Source organism: Dasypus novemcinctus, unplaced genomic scaffold (assembly GCF_030445035.2).
Source record: "Dasypus novemcinctus isolate mDasNov1 unplaced genomic scaffold, mDasNov1.1.hap2 scaffold_176, whole genome shotgun sequence".
Lineage (NCBI taxonomy): Eukaryota > Metazoa > Chordata > Mammalia > Cingulata > Dasypodidae > Dasypus > Dasypus novemcinctus.
The window spans coordinates 528,742-545,765 of NW_026688163.1; the positions used below are offsets into that span (position 1 = coordinate 528,742).

At 67.6% G+C, this 17,024-nt stretch overlaps 1 protein-coding gene across 1 annotated transcript in view; it reads left to right on the top strand.

Moving 5' to 3' along the window:
- Positions 1 to 14,144, top strand: part of TERT (telomerase reverse transcriptase) — a 39,322-nt gene extending 25,178 nt beyond the window's left edge. Inside the window, exons 7-16 of the mRNA XM_058292645.1 lie at positions 1,388 to 1,483; positions 2,286 to 2,371; positions 4,257 to 4,370; positions 5,268 to 5,339; positions 6,107 to 6,292; positions 7,800 to 7,926; positions 8,993 to 9,054; positions 11,459 to 11,583; positions 12,630 to 12,767; positions 13,256 to 14,144. Coding sequence (XP_058148628.1) covers positions 1,388 to 1,483; positions 2,286 to 2,371; positions 4,257 to 4,370; positions 5,268 to 5,339; positions 6,107 to 6,292; positions 7,800 to 7,926; positions 8,993 to 9,054; positions 11,459 to 11,583; positions 12,630 to 12,767; positions 13,256 to 13,359 — 1,110 coding nt within the window. The 3' untranslated portion in view covers positions 13,360 to 14,144. The remainder of the gene's footprint in view (positions 1 to 1,387; positions 1,484 to 2,285; positions 2,372 to 4,256; positions 4,371 to 5,267; positions 5,340 to 6,106; positions 6,293 to 7,799; positions 7,927 to 8,992; positions 9,055 to 11,458; positions 11,584 to 12,629; positions 12,768 to 13,255) is intronic.
- Positions 14,145 to 17,024: the final 2,880 nt, after the last annotated feature.

A 17,024-nucleotide genomic window follows, 5' to 3' on the forward strand; every position in this document is an offset into this window, starting at 1 on the left:
CACCTTCCAGGACCTTGTGTCCATGTCCACTCATGCTCGCTCTCTTCCAGGCGTCCACCTTCCAGGACCTCGAGTCCACCCACGCTCGCTCTCTTCCTGGCGTCCACCTTCTAGGACCTTCAGTCCACCCACGCTCGCTCTCTTCCAGGCATCCACCTTCCGGGACCTTGAGTCCACCCACGCTCGCTCTCGTCCAGGTTCCACCTTTCAGGACCTTGTGTCCATGTCCACCCACGCTCGCTGTCTTCCAGGCATCCACCTTCTAGGACGAGTCCACCCACACTTGCTCTCTTCCAGGTGTCCACCTCCAGGACTTGTGTCCACGTCCACCCATGCTCGCTCTCTTCCTGGCATCCACCTTCTGGGACCTTGAGTCCACCCACGCTCACTCTCTTCCTGGCGTCCACCTCCAGGACTTGGTGTCCACCACACTCGCTCTCTTCCTGGCGTCCACCTTCCAGGACCTCGAGTCCACCCACGCTCACTCTCTTCCAGGCATCCACCTTCCAGGACCTTGTGTCCACTCACGCTCACTCTCTTCCAGGCACCACCTTCCAGGACCTTGAGTCCACCCACACTCGCTCTCTTCCAGGCGTCCACCTTCCGGGACCTTGAGTCCACCCACGCTTGCTCTCTTCCAGGCGTCCGCTTTCCAGGACCTTGAGTCCACCCATGCTCACTCTCTTCCTGCGTCCACCTCCAGGACTTGTGTCCATGTCCACCCACGCTTGCTCTCTTCCTGGCGTCCACCTTCCGGGACCTTGAGTCCACCCACGCTCGCTCTCTTCCAGGCATCCACCTTCCAGGACCTTGAGTCCACCCACGCTCGCTCTCTTCCTGGCATCCACCTTCCTGGACCTTGAGTCCACCCACGCTTGCTCTCTTCCTGGCGTCCACCTCCAGGACTTGTGTCCACGTCCACCCACACTCGCTCTCTTCCAGGTTCCACCTTCCAGGACCTTGTGTCCACCCACGCTCGCTCTCTTCCTGTCGTCCACCTTCCGGGACCTTGAGTCCACCCATGCTCACTCTCTTCCTGGCGTCCACCTCCAGGACTTGTGTCCACATCCACCCAAGCTTGCTCTCTTCCTGGCGTCCACCTTCCGGGACCTTGAGTCCACCCATGCTCACTCTCTTCCTGGCGTCCACCTCCAGGACTTGTGTCCACGTCCATGCACGCTTGCTCTCTTCCTGGCATCCACCTTCCGGGACCTTGAGTCCATCCCTGCTCACTCTCTTCCTGGCGTCCACCTCCAGGACTTGTGTCCACCATGCTCGCTCTCTTCCAGGCGTCTACCTTCCGGGACCTTGAGTCCACCCACGCTCGCTCTCTTCCTGGCATCCACCTCCAGGACTTGTGTCCACGTCCACCCACACTCTCTTCCAGGTGTCCACCTTCCAGGACCTCCTGCCGTACATGAAGCAGTTCGTGCAGCACCTGCAGCAGACGAGCTCGCTGAGGAACGCCGTCGTGATTGAGCAGGTGCAGGAGGGCGCCGGCTCACGGGCGGTCGGGACCCAGACTCAGGGCGCCCGGCCGTGGTGGCTGCTCGCCGCTCCTGCTTCCTCTCACTGTGGCCGGGCCGGGACGAGGAGGAGCAGGCAGGGGTGGCAGGCACTTCCTTCACTGGCGGCATCCCCTGCACCCACTCAGCTCGCCCCTGTGGGCGGAGAGCCTCTCCGGCTTTTCGCCAGGGGCCGTCGTCTTTACCCCGGTCAGTCCTCCACCGCAGTGGCCTGAGATGCTTTGCTGAAGGAAGTTTCCCCTCCCTGTGACGCCAAGTCCAAAAGGAGATGTGTCCCGTTCCCCGAGGGAGGACAGGGGGTTTGTCCTGGGCTCGTCTTGAGCGAAGCTTCAGGCACATGGTCTGTGTCCCTCTAGCGAGGACGCTGCTTTCCCGAGCCTGAGAGCCTCCGCAGGTGGGTGGGCTCATGCTGCAGGTGGCTTGTCGCACACCTGGCTGGTTTGTTCACCAGTGGCCCTGGGTCCCAGGGGGTCTTATCCACCAAGGAGCGGTGAGGCTCGGTCTGAGCTCCTTTGGTGTCCCTGGTGTTGGAGAAGTCCTGGGCACGCCCGGCCAGGGGCCCAGGTCACAGCAGCTTGGGGGCCCCGGGGCCTGGGGGCAGTGTTGGCCTGGCCGGCAGGCGGGACCCAAGTCTAGCCCAGCTCATCTTCTCAGTATAAGAACCGACCCGAAGGGGTGCGAGGCGGCCCTCGGAGCCGCCCGGAGGTGGGGGCAGCCCCGGCCCCCTCCTGCGCCCACTCCTGCCGCCCGCCTCCCCAGAGCTGCTCTTTGAACGAGACGAGCGGGGGCCTCTTCGATTTCTTCCTGCACCTGGTGTACAACAGCATCCTGAGGCTCGGGGACAGGTGAGCGCCTGGCCGCATCCTCCCGTCGTGTCCGAGGAGAGCGGGTGGTTCTGGGGTGACGATGGGCCTCGGTCCTGAAGGCCACTGGAGGGCAGGCATGGCGCGGGAGGTAGAGGGCACCGCACCTGGCCCTGTGGTGCTCCGGCTGCCTGAAGCGGTTGCTGAAGTGGCGGGTGTAGCGGGTGTGGCGCTGTTCCATGTGGCTGGGGATGTCTACTCGGGGAGCACGGCACACGTGCAGGGAGCACGCCACACGTGCAGGGAGCACACGTGGGGAGCATCACACAGACGCACACCCACCCGTGCAAGGAGCACACGCGGGGAGCACCATACAGATGCACACCCACCCGTCCAGGGAGCACTCGTAGGGAGCACACGTGGACGCACGCCCACGCAGGCGTGGAGACAGCGGCGGGCTAGGGGGTGGGTGCTCTGCGCCGGGTTCACTGCCTTCCCTGGCTTAGTTCTGAGCACAGGGCCCCGGGAGCGTCCGGCTGGCGTGCTCCGGGAGCCCACGTGCCCATCGCTCTGCGTGGGATAGTCCATCCTGAAGTCGGAAGGCCTCCGCCCTGTGTGAGCGGGCGCCCGACACTCAGTGCGTGCAGGTAAACCTGACAATGAGGACTTAACAGCACTGGTGACGCGCAGGCTGTCGAGCTGGCAGCTGGCGATGGCTCCGGAAGGCCCCATGCGCTGCATCTCTGCAAAGGAGGACATTGGGGACGTGAGGAGCTTGTCTCTTTATGTGCTGGTCAGCGGCCACACCCCGTCCCCCAGATCCAAGCCCCCCCCCGTGAGCCTGGAGGTGTCCGGGGGTTTCCGTCCCCTGTCACTCCAAGGAAAGTGGGCAGCCACGGAGGCTATGTCACCGGGGGACTTGCCAGGACAGGTTACTCCACGGCCACACGCCTGGGCCATGCCCCTCGTGTCCACGAGTCCGCTTCCTTGAGATGTAAAGCTGGGGCGTCACTGGCAGCGGGACAAGGACCCCCCTGAGCTTCCCCCACCGCAGCCCTCCTGGCGCTGAGTGGAGGGCACGAGCGGGCGCTGCTGTGGTTTGCCTGATGCCCGTGAATACCATAGCCTGGTCTGAGCCTAAACCACAGGAATTTACTGGCTTGTGGTTTTGATAGCAGACGTCCAAAATCTGGCTGCCGGCAGGGTGGTGCTTTCTCCCCAAGGGGTGGCCCCCAGGGCCGGCTCCCCACAGTCCTTGAGCTCCAGGGCCCACGTCCCGCCTCTGCCCTCCTTGCATCTGCCCATGGGGTCTCATGGCCTCCAGCTCCCTCTCGTGGCCTCCAGCTCTCGTGGCCCCTGGCTCCCTCTCGTGGTCCCCAGCCCTTTCCCATGCCCTCCAGCTCCCTCCCCTTCCTCCAGCCCCCTCCCCTGCCTCCAGCTCCCTCTCGTGGCCTCCAGCTCTCATGACCCCCGGCTCCCTCTCGTGGCCTCCAGTTCCCGTGGCCTCCAGCTCCCTCTCGTGGCCTCCAGCTTTCATGGCCCCTGGCTCCCTCTTGTGGTCCCCAGCCTTTTCCCATGCCCTCCAGCTCCCTCCCCTTTCTCCAGCCCCCTCTCGTGGCCCCCAGCTCCCTCTCGTGGCCTCCAGCCCCTCCCCTGGCCCTCTGTACAGCCCCAGCGCCTGACAGGCTGTTCCTGAGCTAAAGGAGCGCCTCGCCATCATGCTCTCGGCGGGTCACCCCAGGGAAGAGCCTGGCCTTGAGGACCTGAGCACGGGGGCACTAGGGGTCGGCAGCAGGGGCCGTGGGGGAAGAGGGTGTGTGGTTGGCGAGCAGTGTGGACGTCTGCAGGTAGCGGTGACATGCTCTAGTGCGCGGGTGAGAGGTAAACAGGGCCGCCTGCGCCCGCCTAATGCCGCCGTCCCCCGCAGGTTCTACGTGCAGACCCAGGGCATCCCGCAGGGCTCGCTGCTGTCCACGCTGCTCTGCAGCCTCTGCTACGGGCACATGGAGAACGCGCTCTTCCCGGGCATCCAGCGCGACGGGTATGATGCTCGCCTGCGCAGTGGTGACGCTGGCCCCTCCGGCGGCATTCCTGGGCCTCCCGTTGTCCCCTCCCGGCCGCACAGGGGCTCGTCACACAGAGCCACAGGCGAGGCTGCGCCTTGCTGGGAGGGCCCGGGGGCGGGCACGGGGCGCAGGGGCAGGGGGCCGCCAGCCCGACTCCATGCAGCGCTGTGGGGACACGAGGCAAGCACCGTGTGCTCGTGGGCGCCTCTGCGTGGCCCAGGGCGCCGGCCGGCCCTCGCCCACCCGCCCGTGGGCTGTGAACCGTCACCCTGGGGCGGCGGCGCCCTGGGGGGCGGGGCCGGTGGGCCAGGATGTCAGGGGCTTTAGCTGACCGTGGTCAGTTTCCCGTTAGGAAAATAGTAAAATCTAACGGAAAAGCAGGCGTTCACGCAGACAGCAGTGCCGCAGGCGGGGCTGCCTCCCCTGGGCCACCCGTGCCCCCCCCAGGCGGCTCCTTTGCAGGTTCGAAAGTTAACCTGGTCCTAGTCCAGGTGCAGGTGCGGCCGAGCACACCTGGGCCTGCAGGTAGAGACCAGGCTGGAGCAAACCTACACACAGGACAGGTGGCCTGTGCCCACGGCCCCCGGGCCCGGCCGAGTCGCGCGGCCGCCTGGATGTTCTGCCAGGAGAGGGCCTGGGGCTCGCCCAGCCGCGCCCACGCGCTGCCCCCCGAGTCCCCCGCGTCCCACCTGCGCGGGCCTTTCCGGCCCCGCCGCCTCGGCGCACGGCCTGTTTGCCGGGCCCTGGGGGCTGAACGGGGGCCTGCCCGCTCGCCTCCAGGGCACAGAGCTGCGCCTTGGCGTCCGCGCCGCCCCAGGCAGGTGCGCGGGCGGCCGTGCGAGCAGGGCTTTCCCGCGTGTCCCTGGCTCCAGGGTGCTCCTGCGGCTGGTGGACGACTTCCTGCTGGTCACGCCGCACCTGGCCCAAGCCAGAGCCTTCCTCAGGTGAGCCGCGCACCTGCCCCTGCCCTGCGCGTGCCGGGACTCCGCGACACCCGGGTCCAGCCCCGCTCCCTGCCGCGTGGCGGGGGGGCACGTGGGGGGTGCGCGGGCCCGCCAGCGTCACAAGGTGGAGTCGCAGGGCAGCTGCCCGGTGGCCTTCCCAGGCCGGGCTCGTCTCTGTGCTCCTCCGCCCGCCCCGCTCGCCAGCCTCCCTGCTTGTGGGTGGGCTTCGGCTAGTGCTCAGCTCTCCTGGGTGGTCCCTCCTCTTGGGGGCAGCCCCTCTTCTTGGTGACCCCCTCTCCTCCTCTTGGGGGCGGCCCCCCTCCCCACTTCTTGGGGACAGGCCCCTCCTCTCGGGGGTGGCCTCTCTTCTTTGCGACCCCCTCCCTCCTCTTGGGGGCAGCCCCTCCTCTTGGTGAACCCTTCGCTCCTCTTGGGGACAGCCCCCTCCTCTCGGGGGCAGCCCCTCCTTTTGGCGACCCCCCCCCCCTTGGGGCAGCCCCTCCTCTCTAGTACAGCCCCCTCCTCTTGGGGACAGCCCCTCCTCTCTGGGACAGCCCCCTCCTCTTGGGGACAGCCCCTCCTCTCTGGGACAGCCCCCTCCTCTTGGGAACAGCCCCCTCCTCTCAGGGGTGGCCCCCTCCTCTTGGGGGCGGCCCCTCCTCTTGGTGAACCCTTCGCTCCTCTTGGGGACAGCCCCCTCCTCTCGGGGGCGGCCCCCCCCCCTTGGGGCAGCCCCTGCCCCGCGGGCTACCTGTACCCTCGTTTAGGACCCTGGCGCGCGGCGTCCCCGAGTATGGGTGCGAGATCAACCTGCGGAAGACGGCGGTGAACTTCCCGGTGGACGACGCCCGCGGCTGCGCCTCCTTCCGGCAGCTGCCCGCGCACTGCCTCTTCCCGTGGTGCGGCCTGCTGCTGGACACGCGGACGCTGGAGGTGTACTGCGACTACTCCAGGTGCGCGCCCTGGCCGGCGCGGCGGGCCTCCCGGGCCGCGCTCTCCTCGGGCGGGCACCTTCCCCCTGGGAGGAGCCGCGGGCAGAGCCAGGACGCCGCGGAGCACGTGGTGTGTCGGGGCCCAGGCCAGCCCGCGGCGGGGCGGGGGAGCCGGGGCCTTCTCTGCGCGGGCGCTCGGCAGGCTTGGCACGGTGGGACGGCGGCCGCCGTGTGGGTGCAGGGGGCGCCCCGCCGCCCGCTGTGGCTCCTGGCACCTGCGCCAACATCTGTCCCGCGCCCCTGTCTGCGGCCTGAGGCGCTGATGCAGGGGGCTCCCCGCCCCATCGCCTCGGTTTCCCCGGCAGCGCTCGGCCTTCCTGCTCCACGCCGCTCTCCTGGAAGGGGCCGCTGCTCTTGGAGCCGCCAGCTTGGGGGCTGTTTCCAGGCAGGGCTGCCCACCTCCTGCAGCAGGGCCCACGTGCGCAGCCAAGGGGCCCGACACGCCCCTCAGCGCCTTATTCGTCTGTGCTTTGCCACCTTGGGTGGAGGGGACGGGCAGGGGAGGGGGAAGCAGGCACGTGGGAAGGCGCCACCTGCCAAAGGGGCCAGAGCTGGTCGCCCATGGGCTTGCCTGCCCACCAGCCCACCCCACCCAACCCGTGGCCTCACCCACCCCCCAGCCCAGCCCACCAGCCCACCCCGCCAAGCCCACCAGCCCAGCCCACCCCCTTGAGCCCACCCCCTGAGCCCACCAGCCTACCCCCCTGAGCCCACCAGCCCATCCCGCCGAGCCCACCAGCCCACCCCGCCGAGCCCACCAGCCCACCCGGCCGAGCCTGTGGCTTCACCCGCCCACCAGCCCACCCCGCCGAGCCCACCAGCCCTCCTTGGCAAGCCCCGCCCTGGCCTTCCGTCTTAGCTGTGATCACAGCACGTGGGCCGTGATGGCCTTGGGCAAGGCTTTTCTCCACTCACCTGCTCTTCTCCACATGGCCGAGTGGCCTTTATGCCCCCACCCCTGCCCCCCACGCACCCCTGAGCTGTCAGAATTTGAGGTGGCCAGTTGGGGTGAGATGGGAGGAAGTGATGGTCAAGCCTTGATCTGCACCTGTGAAAGGCTCCTGCCGCCTTATGGCCGGAGTCAGGGGCAGCGGGCAGGGCGAGGAGGGGGCTGGGCGGGGGGAGTCACGAAGTCCTCACCCCAGGCGGGGAGCAGCCTTCTCCAACGACGACCCCCGTCTTCCCGGGCATGGGCGTGGCTGGGCTGTGGTCTGAGCCGCACGCTGCTCCACGTCGGGCCGTGTCCCGCCCGTCTAGGCTCCTGCCTGCCCTTGAGAGGGGACCCCTGGGCTGATGGGGCAGCACGCCGGCATCTGCAGGAGGGTACCCTGCGCCCAAGGCTCCCAAGAAGAGGGCCGGGCACCTTGGCAGCGGCTCGGCCCGGCCGTTTAGGTGTCCAGGGTCGTGATTTACACCAGCGAACGCGGCTGCACGGGGGCCACACTCTCAGGGCGCCCCGTTCCTGCAGCTATGCCCGGACCTCCATCCGCGCCAGCCTCGCCCTCCAGCACGGCCGCCAGCCTGGGAGGAGCATGCGCCGCAAGCTCTTTGCCGTCCTGCGGCTCAAGTGCCACGGCCTGTTTCTAGATTTGCAGGTGAGCGCGCCAATGTCCTGGGGCTCCAGTCTAAACTGTGAGGCACGTGGCTCTTGGATCCCATTACTGCGTGTGTGTGAGTGCACGTGCAAAGGTGTGCAAGCAGGTGTGCTGCTGTGTGTACCCGTTAGTGTGCAAGCTAGTGTACCAAATTAGTGCACACAAGTACGAGTGCTCACAGGCATGTGTGTTTGTGCACGTGGCATGTTTACGCAGGAGTGTGTGTGTGCATATGTGTGCCTCTGCATGCTCGTGTGTTGGTGCACAAGTGTAGCTGCATGAATGTGAGTACGTGCCTGTGAACGTGTGTCTGTTTATGCACACTGCATGTTTGTGTGAGTGCATGTGTGTGCATATTTGTACGTGTGCATGAGTGTGTGCACATGTGCACATCTGAGTGCATGTTACATACTGTTTGTGTATGTGTGCAGATGTGTGTGCCTGTGTCCTTTGCATGGTGGGTATGTGGACAAATTCGCATGCGTGTGTGTAGGCGGGTGTGCATTTGTGTGGCCATGCTTGAGTGCGTGTAACTGGATGTGCATGTGTGTTGTGTGCGCAGTGCGCAGGTGTGCATGCACATGTGCGAGCACACATCTGGGCGTGCCTGTTCTTGAGTGTGTATACGAGTGAGTGTACATACACGTGCGCGTGTGTTCTGAGCCCCCCCAGGCCCCTCGCTGTGCCCTGCCCGGCTCTCCAAGGCCCCCGCAGGCAGCCCCGAGCGAGGAGCCCTCTCACCTGGTGCTGCCCTCTCACCTGGTGCCGCCCTCACCTGGAGGCTCCGGCTCACCTGGTGCCACCAGGTGGCGTCTGGCTCTGAAGCTGCTGCCCCTGAGGCAGCCACACAGCCGGGCTGGACACTGGCCCTCGGCCCGGGCATGGCTGCTCGCCCAGACACGCCTGCCTTCCTGTTGTTTCCCGAGGCCGCGGCGGCGAGCTGGCGGCCAGCCGGCTGCCTGTCTGGAGGTGGCGGGCCTCACGCGGAAGCGATGGCTTCTCCCCAGAAGGCACCTCTTTCAAAGCAAACCCCGAGCTCTGAGTGCAAAAGCCGCTCTCTGTGCAGGTGAACGGGCTGCAGGCGGTTTGCATCAACGTCTACAAGATTCTCCTGCTGCAGGCCTACAGGTAGGTGCAGGGTTCCACCGCGTGGCGCCCACGGCCCGTTGGCACTGTTGCCCACCGGTGTGTGTGCCGCCGCAGCGCAGGGCTTCCCAGGAACCGTCTCGGGTGCACGGGAAGGCAGCGTCTGTTTCCAGCGGCCGATGCCACCTCCTGGCACGGCGGCGTGTGGCTCTGTTATAGGGCCTGCCTTCCACGGCTGGGCAATGGGTACCCCTGGGGTACCCCGTGTTCCTTATGCCAACCCGGGACCCCCAAATGTTAGGGCAGCTCAGGGCACGGGGCAGAGGGGACCCTCCTGGGGCAGGCTTGGGGTCCAGGAGAGTGGGAGGTTTGCGCACCCCGGAAGGAAGCAGGGCCGCCCCCCCAACGCAGCCCTGGCCGTCCCTCACGCCCAGCGCATGGGCTCGTGCCAGGCCCAGAGGGAGATCCGGAACCTTCTCTGTGCCTGGGTGCCTCGAGGCGCCCTGCCTGGGTCCAGGGTGGGCTGCGGCCTGGAGTCGGCCCCTTGTTCATGCTCCCCAAGGCGAGGTGGGGAAAGTGGTCCCAGGAGGCAGAGCCCACGGCTCTCGTCCGTCCCCCCCAGCTCGGCCTCGCGATGCAGAGCGGCTGCCTTCCCACCGCCCTCAGCCAACCTCAGGCCCCTCGGCCGCAGCGGCGTCCGGCGCGTTTCTGCTAGGTCGGGCTGGACGGCAGCGCAGCCGTCCTGGTCCAGGGGACGTGGCTTCTCTCTGCGTTTAGTGTGAGGCCCAGGCGGCCCGGTAGGCAGTCGGGATAGGGGTCCTGAGGGCGTTTCCACGGAAACACGTGCCAGCGAAAGCTCTCCTCTCGGTCCCGCGTTCCGTGGCCAGGGCTGTGCCGAGCGCCCTCCGTGTCTGGGCTCCAGGGGTGCAGGTTCCTCACAGTCCCTCGGCCCGTCGTGGTTTCACTTCTGGAAACTGCTCGGCCCGTCGTGGTTTCCCACTTCCGGAAGCAGTTCTGTCCTCGCCAGGGTTTTCCTTCCAGAAGCTTCTCAACCCCCCATCATGGTTTCCCACTCCGGAAGTTGTTTGGCCCATCGTGGTTTCACTTCCGGAAGCTGCTCGGCCCGCCGTGGTTTCCCACTTCCGGAAGCGGTTCTGTCTTTGTCAGGGTTTTCCTTCCAGAAGCTTCTCAGCCCCCCATCGTGGTTTCCCACTCCGGAAGTTGTTTGGCCCGTCATGGTTTCACTTCCGGAAGCTGCTCGGCTCGCCGTGGTTTCCCGCCTTGTCTTATGCCGTGTTCTCCATGTGCCCCGTTCTTGCGTGAAGCCGCCCCCCACTTTTCTGGGAGCACCTAGGATGTGAGCTTGAGTGTGCCCGACACACTCACAGCAGGAAGCGCGTCACAGCCCAGCAGCTCCCAGCCCAGGGGTCAGCTGCCCTGTGCGGGCCTCTTCGGGGCTGCGCCCAGGGCTGGGGCAGGGGCCGGCCCCCCACGCCTGCCCCCAGGACCCTGGCTGGTGCCCCCCGCCGCGTCCTCCCCTCCCCTGGGCCCGTGCTGTGTGGCCTCCTGCCCTGGGGTCCTGCCCTTTGACGGTCGCTGTGGAGATCTGACCTGAGAGGCCTCCCCAGCCCAGGCCCCAGGCGAGGGCCCTCAGGTAGCCCAGGTGTGCGGTGGCCGGCAGTGATGGGGGCCCGGGTGGCACAAGTTCCCCAAGTGGTGTGTGTGGTGGCTCCTTCAAGCGAGGGAGAGTTGAGCGGGGCCTGGAGAGCCCCCGTGTCTCTGAGGCAGGAGTAGTGGGGTCACATGGCCAGGGCAGACGGCACCAGGCAGGGGCCCCCGAGCTCATCTGCGTGGCGTCCCCCGCATCCCACTGGAGGCCGGGGCTGAGCCGGCGTCATCCCTTCACTGCTCGGGCCCGGCTCAGGGACATCCCGGCTCGGCCAGTGCAGGGCGGGGGCTCCACGGTCCTCGGGCCTGCAGCCGTCGGGGGGTGGACAGCCTGCGGCCGGGGACTCTCACCTCCACGCCGAGCGCCAGGCCAACCCCTGCACAGCGTTCCTCCGGCGGGAGAGGGTCCTTCCTGCAGACTGTCCCTTTCCAGGGCTGGCAGCGCGGCCCTGACCCTGTGACCTTGGGAAAGCTGTTTAAAAAGGAAACGCTTCTGAGCTCAGCTTCTCCTGAAAAGCATCTACTCACAGGAGCTCACCTGAGGCACCACCTGCTCTTCCAGGAAGGGCTCAGGTGGCCAAGGAGGCCGGGCAGGTAGCGCCAGGCGCAGGGCTTGTCATGTGGTCACACACATCACTGCACACAGGCAGGTACGCGTGAACACATGTGCAAATGCACACACGTGCACTCAGATTCACACGCACGCACATGCTCACAGACATGCCCCGATGCAGCCTAACTCCCAGGCTGGCTCGGCTAACACGCGTGCGGCCCTCAGGTTCCACGCGTGTGTGCTCCAGCTCCCGTTTAACCAGGGCGTCCAGAAGAACCCCTCGTTTTTCCTCCGAATCATCTTTGACACGGCCTCGCGCTGCTATTCCATCCTTAAGGCCAAGAACGCAGGTAAGAGCAGGTACATCGGGGTCTGCTGGGGCCACATGTGGGTTACGGGGTCCCTGGTGGAACGTGCGGATGGGTGCCTACAGAAGGCGCATGCTCGTCCCGCTTGCCTGCCTGTTTCTAGAATGAGACTGCTGCATGCTCTGAAAGCCCATGTTGGCATGAGTCCTGTTAGCCCTCCAGGTGTGAAGAGAGGCAGGGGGTGCAGGAAAGGCGGGTACCTGGGAGAAGAGGCCTGAGGATTCAGGCCCAGCACCCTTCCTGGGAGCAAGGCCCAGGGATTCTGGCCCAGCACCCTGTCTGGGAGTAAGATGAGGCCCAGGGATTCAGGCCCAGCGCCCTATCTCAGAGTCAAATGAGGCCTAGGGACTCAGGCCCAGGACCCTGTCTGGGAGTGAGGCCCAGGGATTCAGGCCCAGTACCCCTGGAGTGAGGCAAGGCTCATGGATTCTAGCCTAGTTACCTGTCTGGGAGCAAGGCCCAGTACCCTATCTGGGAGTGAGTACCAGGGTTTCAGGCCCAGCGCCCCATCTGGAAGTGAGATGAGGCCTGGGGATTCAGGCCCAGTGCCCCGTCTGGGAGTGAGATGAGGCCCAGGGATTCAGGCCCAGTACCCTATCTGGGAGTGAGTACCAGGGTTTCAGGCCCAGCGCCCCATCTGGAAGTGAGATGAGGCCTGGGGATTCAGGCCTAGTGCTCTGTCTGGAAGTGAGACGAGGCCCGGGGACTCAGGCCCAGCGCCCCATCTGGAAGTGAGAGGAGGCCCAGTGATTCAGGCCCAGCACCCCATCTGGGAGCAGCTCAGCATCTACTGGGAAAGCCCTCCTGACCTGGCTCCTCACTGGAAACTGGTGGCTGCCCGTGACTGGAGCACGACAGGACCCCTGGGAACTGGCACTGCTGTGGGCGCAGGCTCCAGGAATGGAGTCGCCCGCTCGCTCGAGGCCGCCCTGCCCGGGCTCAGATCACCAGGCGGCGCGGGAGGCAGGGGTCCCAGCAGGGAGGGGCACAGGGCCGGGCGGGGTCCTGAGCCCCTCGTCGGCCCCCAGGGACGTCGCTGGGTGCCAAGGGCGCCTCGGGCCCGTTCCCGTGGGAGGCCGCGCGCTGGCTCTGCTGCCACGCCTTCCTGCTCAAGCTGTCCCGCCACCGCGTCACCTACAGCTGTCTCCTGGGGGCGCTCAGGACAGGTGAGCGCGGGGGCTCCCACCCTGCCGTGCCCTGCTGGCCGGGCAGCAGCCCCCCGCCCAGGTGACGCCAAGCCTGGGGGTCTGCACGCAGGTGCGGGGGCCCCTGCTCCTGGCGCGACCCGATGTGGAGGGCGGGGGCAGGGCCCAGGGCGCAGCCAGCTCCCCGGGGACCGGGCGCGGGTGTTCAGAGCCCGCGCGCCCTGCTGGGGGGCGCCTCCGACCCGGGGGGCCGCACAGCCGGCCTCGGGAGCTGAGCGTCGCCCGCCTCCCCTCCAGCCCACGGCCTGCCGTCCTCGCGTGCCGCGCCTTGGCCCTCGCCCCCCGCGAGACCCCACGCGCAGGCTCCCGCCCTTCTGTGCCCTCGGACCCCCCGGCTGCTCTCCGTCCCCCCGCCCCTGCCCTGGGTCCCCGCGGTGCCTGGCGCAGCCCCGCCGCCCGCTCGGCCAGGCGCCCTGCCCACGGGCCCCGTCCCCGCCGCGCCCTTGCAGCCAAGCTGCGGTTGTGCCGGAAGCTCCCGGAGGCCACGATGGCCCTGCTGGAGGCCGCGGCCACCCCGACGCTGCGCAGAGACTTCAGGAGCATCCTGGACTGACGGCGCCCCGAAGTGCTCGCGTGCCGCGCCTGCCCCCCGTTGTCCCGGACGCTCCCTGGAGGCTCGAGCCGCTCCCCCCGCACCCCGAGGTGCAGCGCGGCAGCCAGGTCTGGCCTCAGGGCGCAGCCCCCCTAATCCCCCGCTGGGCCCCCGGCAGGGTCCCTCCTCCAGCCGCGGGCCTGCGCCTGCAGCCGGTGTGGGCGGGGAGTGGGGGTGCACTGGGGTCCCCCGGCCCCGCTAGGGCGTGTCACGGGGTCCTCAGGTCTACTTTGCTGCGGGTGCCTGGGTGCCTGCTGGGGCCCTTCACAGAGCCCAGGCCAGCTGCGCACCTGCCGCGGCCGCCGCCCCATCGTTCGTGGTTCCTGGCGTTTGGGCCCCGGCTAAAGTCCTCCGTGAGCGCTGAGCCAGCGCAGGCACGGCCGCGCCCCGCCCCCATGGGCGCTGACCTTGCCCCTGTCTCTCACCCCCGTTCTGTCCTCTGACCCCTGTCCTCGGGCCCCCTGCCCCGCCCTTCCACACCCTGTTTCCTCCACCCTCTCCCTCCTCCTCCCGCCTGCTCACCCTCCACCTGCCCGGGGAGCCTCTGGGTCCCGGCGGTGGGGACACAGCTGCGCTCCAGGTCCTGCGAGCGGGAGGCCTCTCCTGAGCTGGGGCGTCTGCGTGGGCCACGAGGGCGCGGAGGGAAATGGGGAACCTCCTTTTCCTCCTTTTACTATTTCTATGACGTTTGCCCCGTGACGTGCACTGTTTAGGTGGCGTAACGTACACAATAAAAACACGCTTGTCTTGGGGTGTGAGATAAAGCGAGTTCTTCCCGGGGTTGGGGGAAGGTGGGGTCTCCTGGGGGCAGTGAGAGGAGGTAGGAGGGGCAGTGGGGGAGCTCCCCAGGAGAAGAAGCAAGTCCAGCGGCCAGCGCGGCTGGGGTGGGTGGGCAGGCCCCGGCCGCCCTCATGGGAACCTCAGAGCCCCCCACGGCACATCAGGAGGGGCGGAAGGGACGTTCCGGGGCAGGCGGTGCTGCCAGGGCCAGCCGGGCTGTGGCTCACGGGCGGGCCGTGCCGCCGTCCAACAATGCCGCTCCGCCGGCTGTCCTCAGGCACGTCCTGAGATGCCACTCTTCCCTCAGGGGTCCCTGGCGTGGTGTGGCAGGGGCTGCGGCCCCAGTGGGGGACGCGTGAGGGTGGCCAGTGGGCCGCCCTGGGTCCCCGTCCACTTGCCCAGCACAGGCGTAGAGGCGGGCAGGTGTGCGCCCGGGCCCCAGAGCCCACGCCTGCTGCTCGGAGCGTCCTCCCTGCCGGGGCCGCCGGGGGGTCTCTGCACCTCGGCCACCCCGCTGGGTCCTGCCTGCCCCTGGTGAGCACCCCCTGCCAGGCCTCTGGGCTGGGGAGGGGGCGGCAGGGAGGGTCAGCCAGGGGAAGGGGCTTCGCCGGGCTCAGGAACCTGCTGCTGCTCGGTGTGGGGCTCGGGCTGGGCCGGGGCCGCCAGGGCAGGTGGCCGGTCCTTGCTGGTGAGCGCGGCTGCCCTGGACAGCGCCGGGGGCCGGCTGGCGCCGGTGGAGGGCGAGGGTGCAGGTTGCTCTGGAAGGTGGTGGCTGCGGGGACCTCGACCCAGCCCTCGAGGGCCCTGCAGGCGCTGAGTCACCAGGGCTGGGTGGCATCAGGGAACCCGGCCGGGTTTGGGGTCTACGGGGGTCCTGGGGGACAGCAGAGGTGGCAGCAGGGTCTGCAGGGTCACGAATTCGAAGGTGGGTGGAGGGGCAGGGGCCCGGGGCGGTGAGCGAGGGGCGTGGCAGGGCTGGGCACGGCGGGTGCTAGTGAGCAGGCGCGCGGGCCCTGCGGGTGCCCTGGACGCCTCGCAGTGACCGCCCCTCGCCGGATCCGGGTCCTCACCCTCCCTGGTGGACCCCAGCTCAGCCCCCGGGCAGGGCGTGCGTGGAAAACCGGCAAAAAGCCTCAGGCGCGTTCTGGGACTCTCTCCAAGTCGTCGTCCGAGGGGCTGACTTCGGCCAGCTGGACCTCCCTTTGTCCACTTGCTGGGCAGGGCCGAGCCACCGGGCAGAAGGCCGGGCAGCCCACGCTCCCACGCCGACTTGGCGGCTACAAGCTAGGGCCCCATGCCAGGGGCGCCCGCTGCGGCGGGGGCAGAACGTGCCAGGCAGGGGAGCGGGCCGTGGGTGGGGTGCTTGGGGACCCTGTGCGCCTGCTGCAGGGGGGGACGTGCCAGGCAGGAGAGTGGGCCGCGGGTGGGGTGCTTGGGGACCCTGTGCTGGAGGGGGCCGCGCCTCGAGCGGGGGCCTGTGCAGGGGCGTGGAGCGCACTGGACACGGCTGAGGCCGGCCAGGAGGGCGGAGGCTGGTGGCACGCAGGAGCGGCAGGTGGAGGGCACCGCGCAGCGGGGGGCTGCCCCTCAGCCCTGCGGCCAGTCCTCTCACTCCAGGGGCAGGGCAGTGACTTCTCAGCAGCCCCGAGCGGAGCCGAGAGCACCCAGAGGTGTGGCCGGGCGCCGGCAGGCATGCCCCGGGGTGCGAAGGCCGCCCGCGAGCGGAGCAGGGCACGTGCCGGGGAGCGGGGCACGTGCCGGGGAGTGGTGGCTGCCCGGGCAGTGCCGGGTGCGTTTATGGGGGGCCCAAGTCCGCCACTGTCGTAAATGCCTGGCAGTGCCAGCGCCTCCAAGGGGGAGCATGGGGGGTGCCTGGTGCGTCACGTTGTAAACAGGAAAGGAGGGAAGCCCAGGCCCTGGGCAGAGGGCAGAGGGCACTCGGGGGACGCTGGACCGGAGCGAGCCGAGGGTGGGGTCTCCCCACAGCAGGTGCTGGCGGAGCCCCGGGCCAAGCTGCCAGGGGCACCCAGACTGGTCTGGGCGATGCCCGTGGGGCCCCTTAGGCCCCGGGCTCTAGGTCTTAACTGCTTTCCAGGACCGCCTTTTTTTAGGTAAATGCATTCTTTTGTTCTGGGTGTTTTTATTGTATTTTTCTGGTTAAATGCACTCTTGCAGTTTTACTTGGATCACTTGCGCTTTTACAGAAAATCAAACCCTTAAAAGAAAAGGAGGGCTTTGGTGTGACTTAACGCACTAAGAATGCTCTGATTTGTCTCTTTTTTAAAAAACCACCACGTAGGCTGAGATCTGCTCAGGGCAAAGCATGAAAATAAACTTTTAAAAGGAGCTAGGAATGCTGGTTCTGAGGCGCCCGCGGCTCTCAGCAAGGCTTAGAGGCCTTTTTCGCTTTCACACGACGCGTCTGCTGAGCAAAGGGGGCTCAAAATGAGAAGAGGAGTGAGAGGAAGCAAGAGGGAGGGCGGGGGGCTAGGTGATACCAGCGGGGACCCCCCACTTAATTGTGAGCCAGGGCCCCTGCCCGTGCCCCGCCTGCCTCGGCGCTTGCTGGTGCGTTGGAGCCCAGGGGCTTCCCCAGTCGGCGGCCTCAGAACCTTCCAGGTGCCAGGGGCTGCGGAAATGGCCCTCAAAGACGGTCCCTCCCAGCCCCAGAACCGGGGACTGTGTGACTTCCCACGGCTGGGGTGTCGAGGCGCTCACGCGCTGGCCTGGGGGGCGGCATGGGTGCCGGGTGGCCCGGTGGGGACACAGGGCTCTAAAGGTTTCGGGAAGGGGGACACGGGGTGGAGGCGCGATGTGCCGAGGGCAGGCTGCCATTCAGGTTGCGA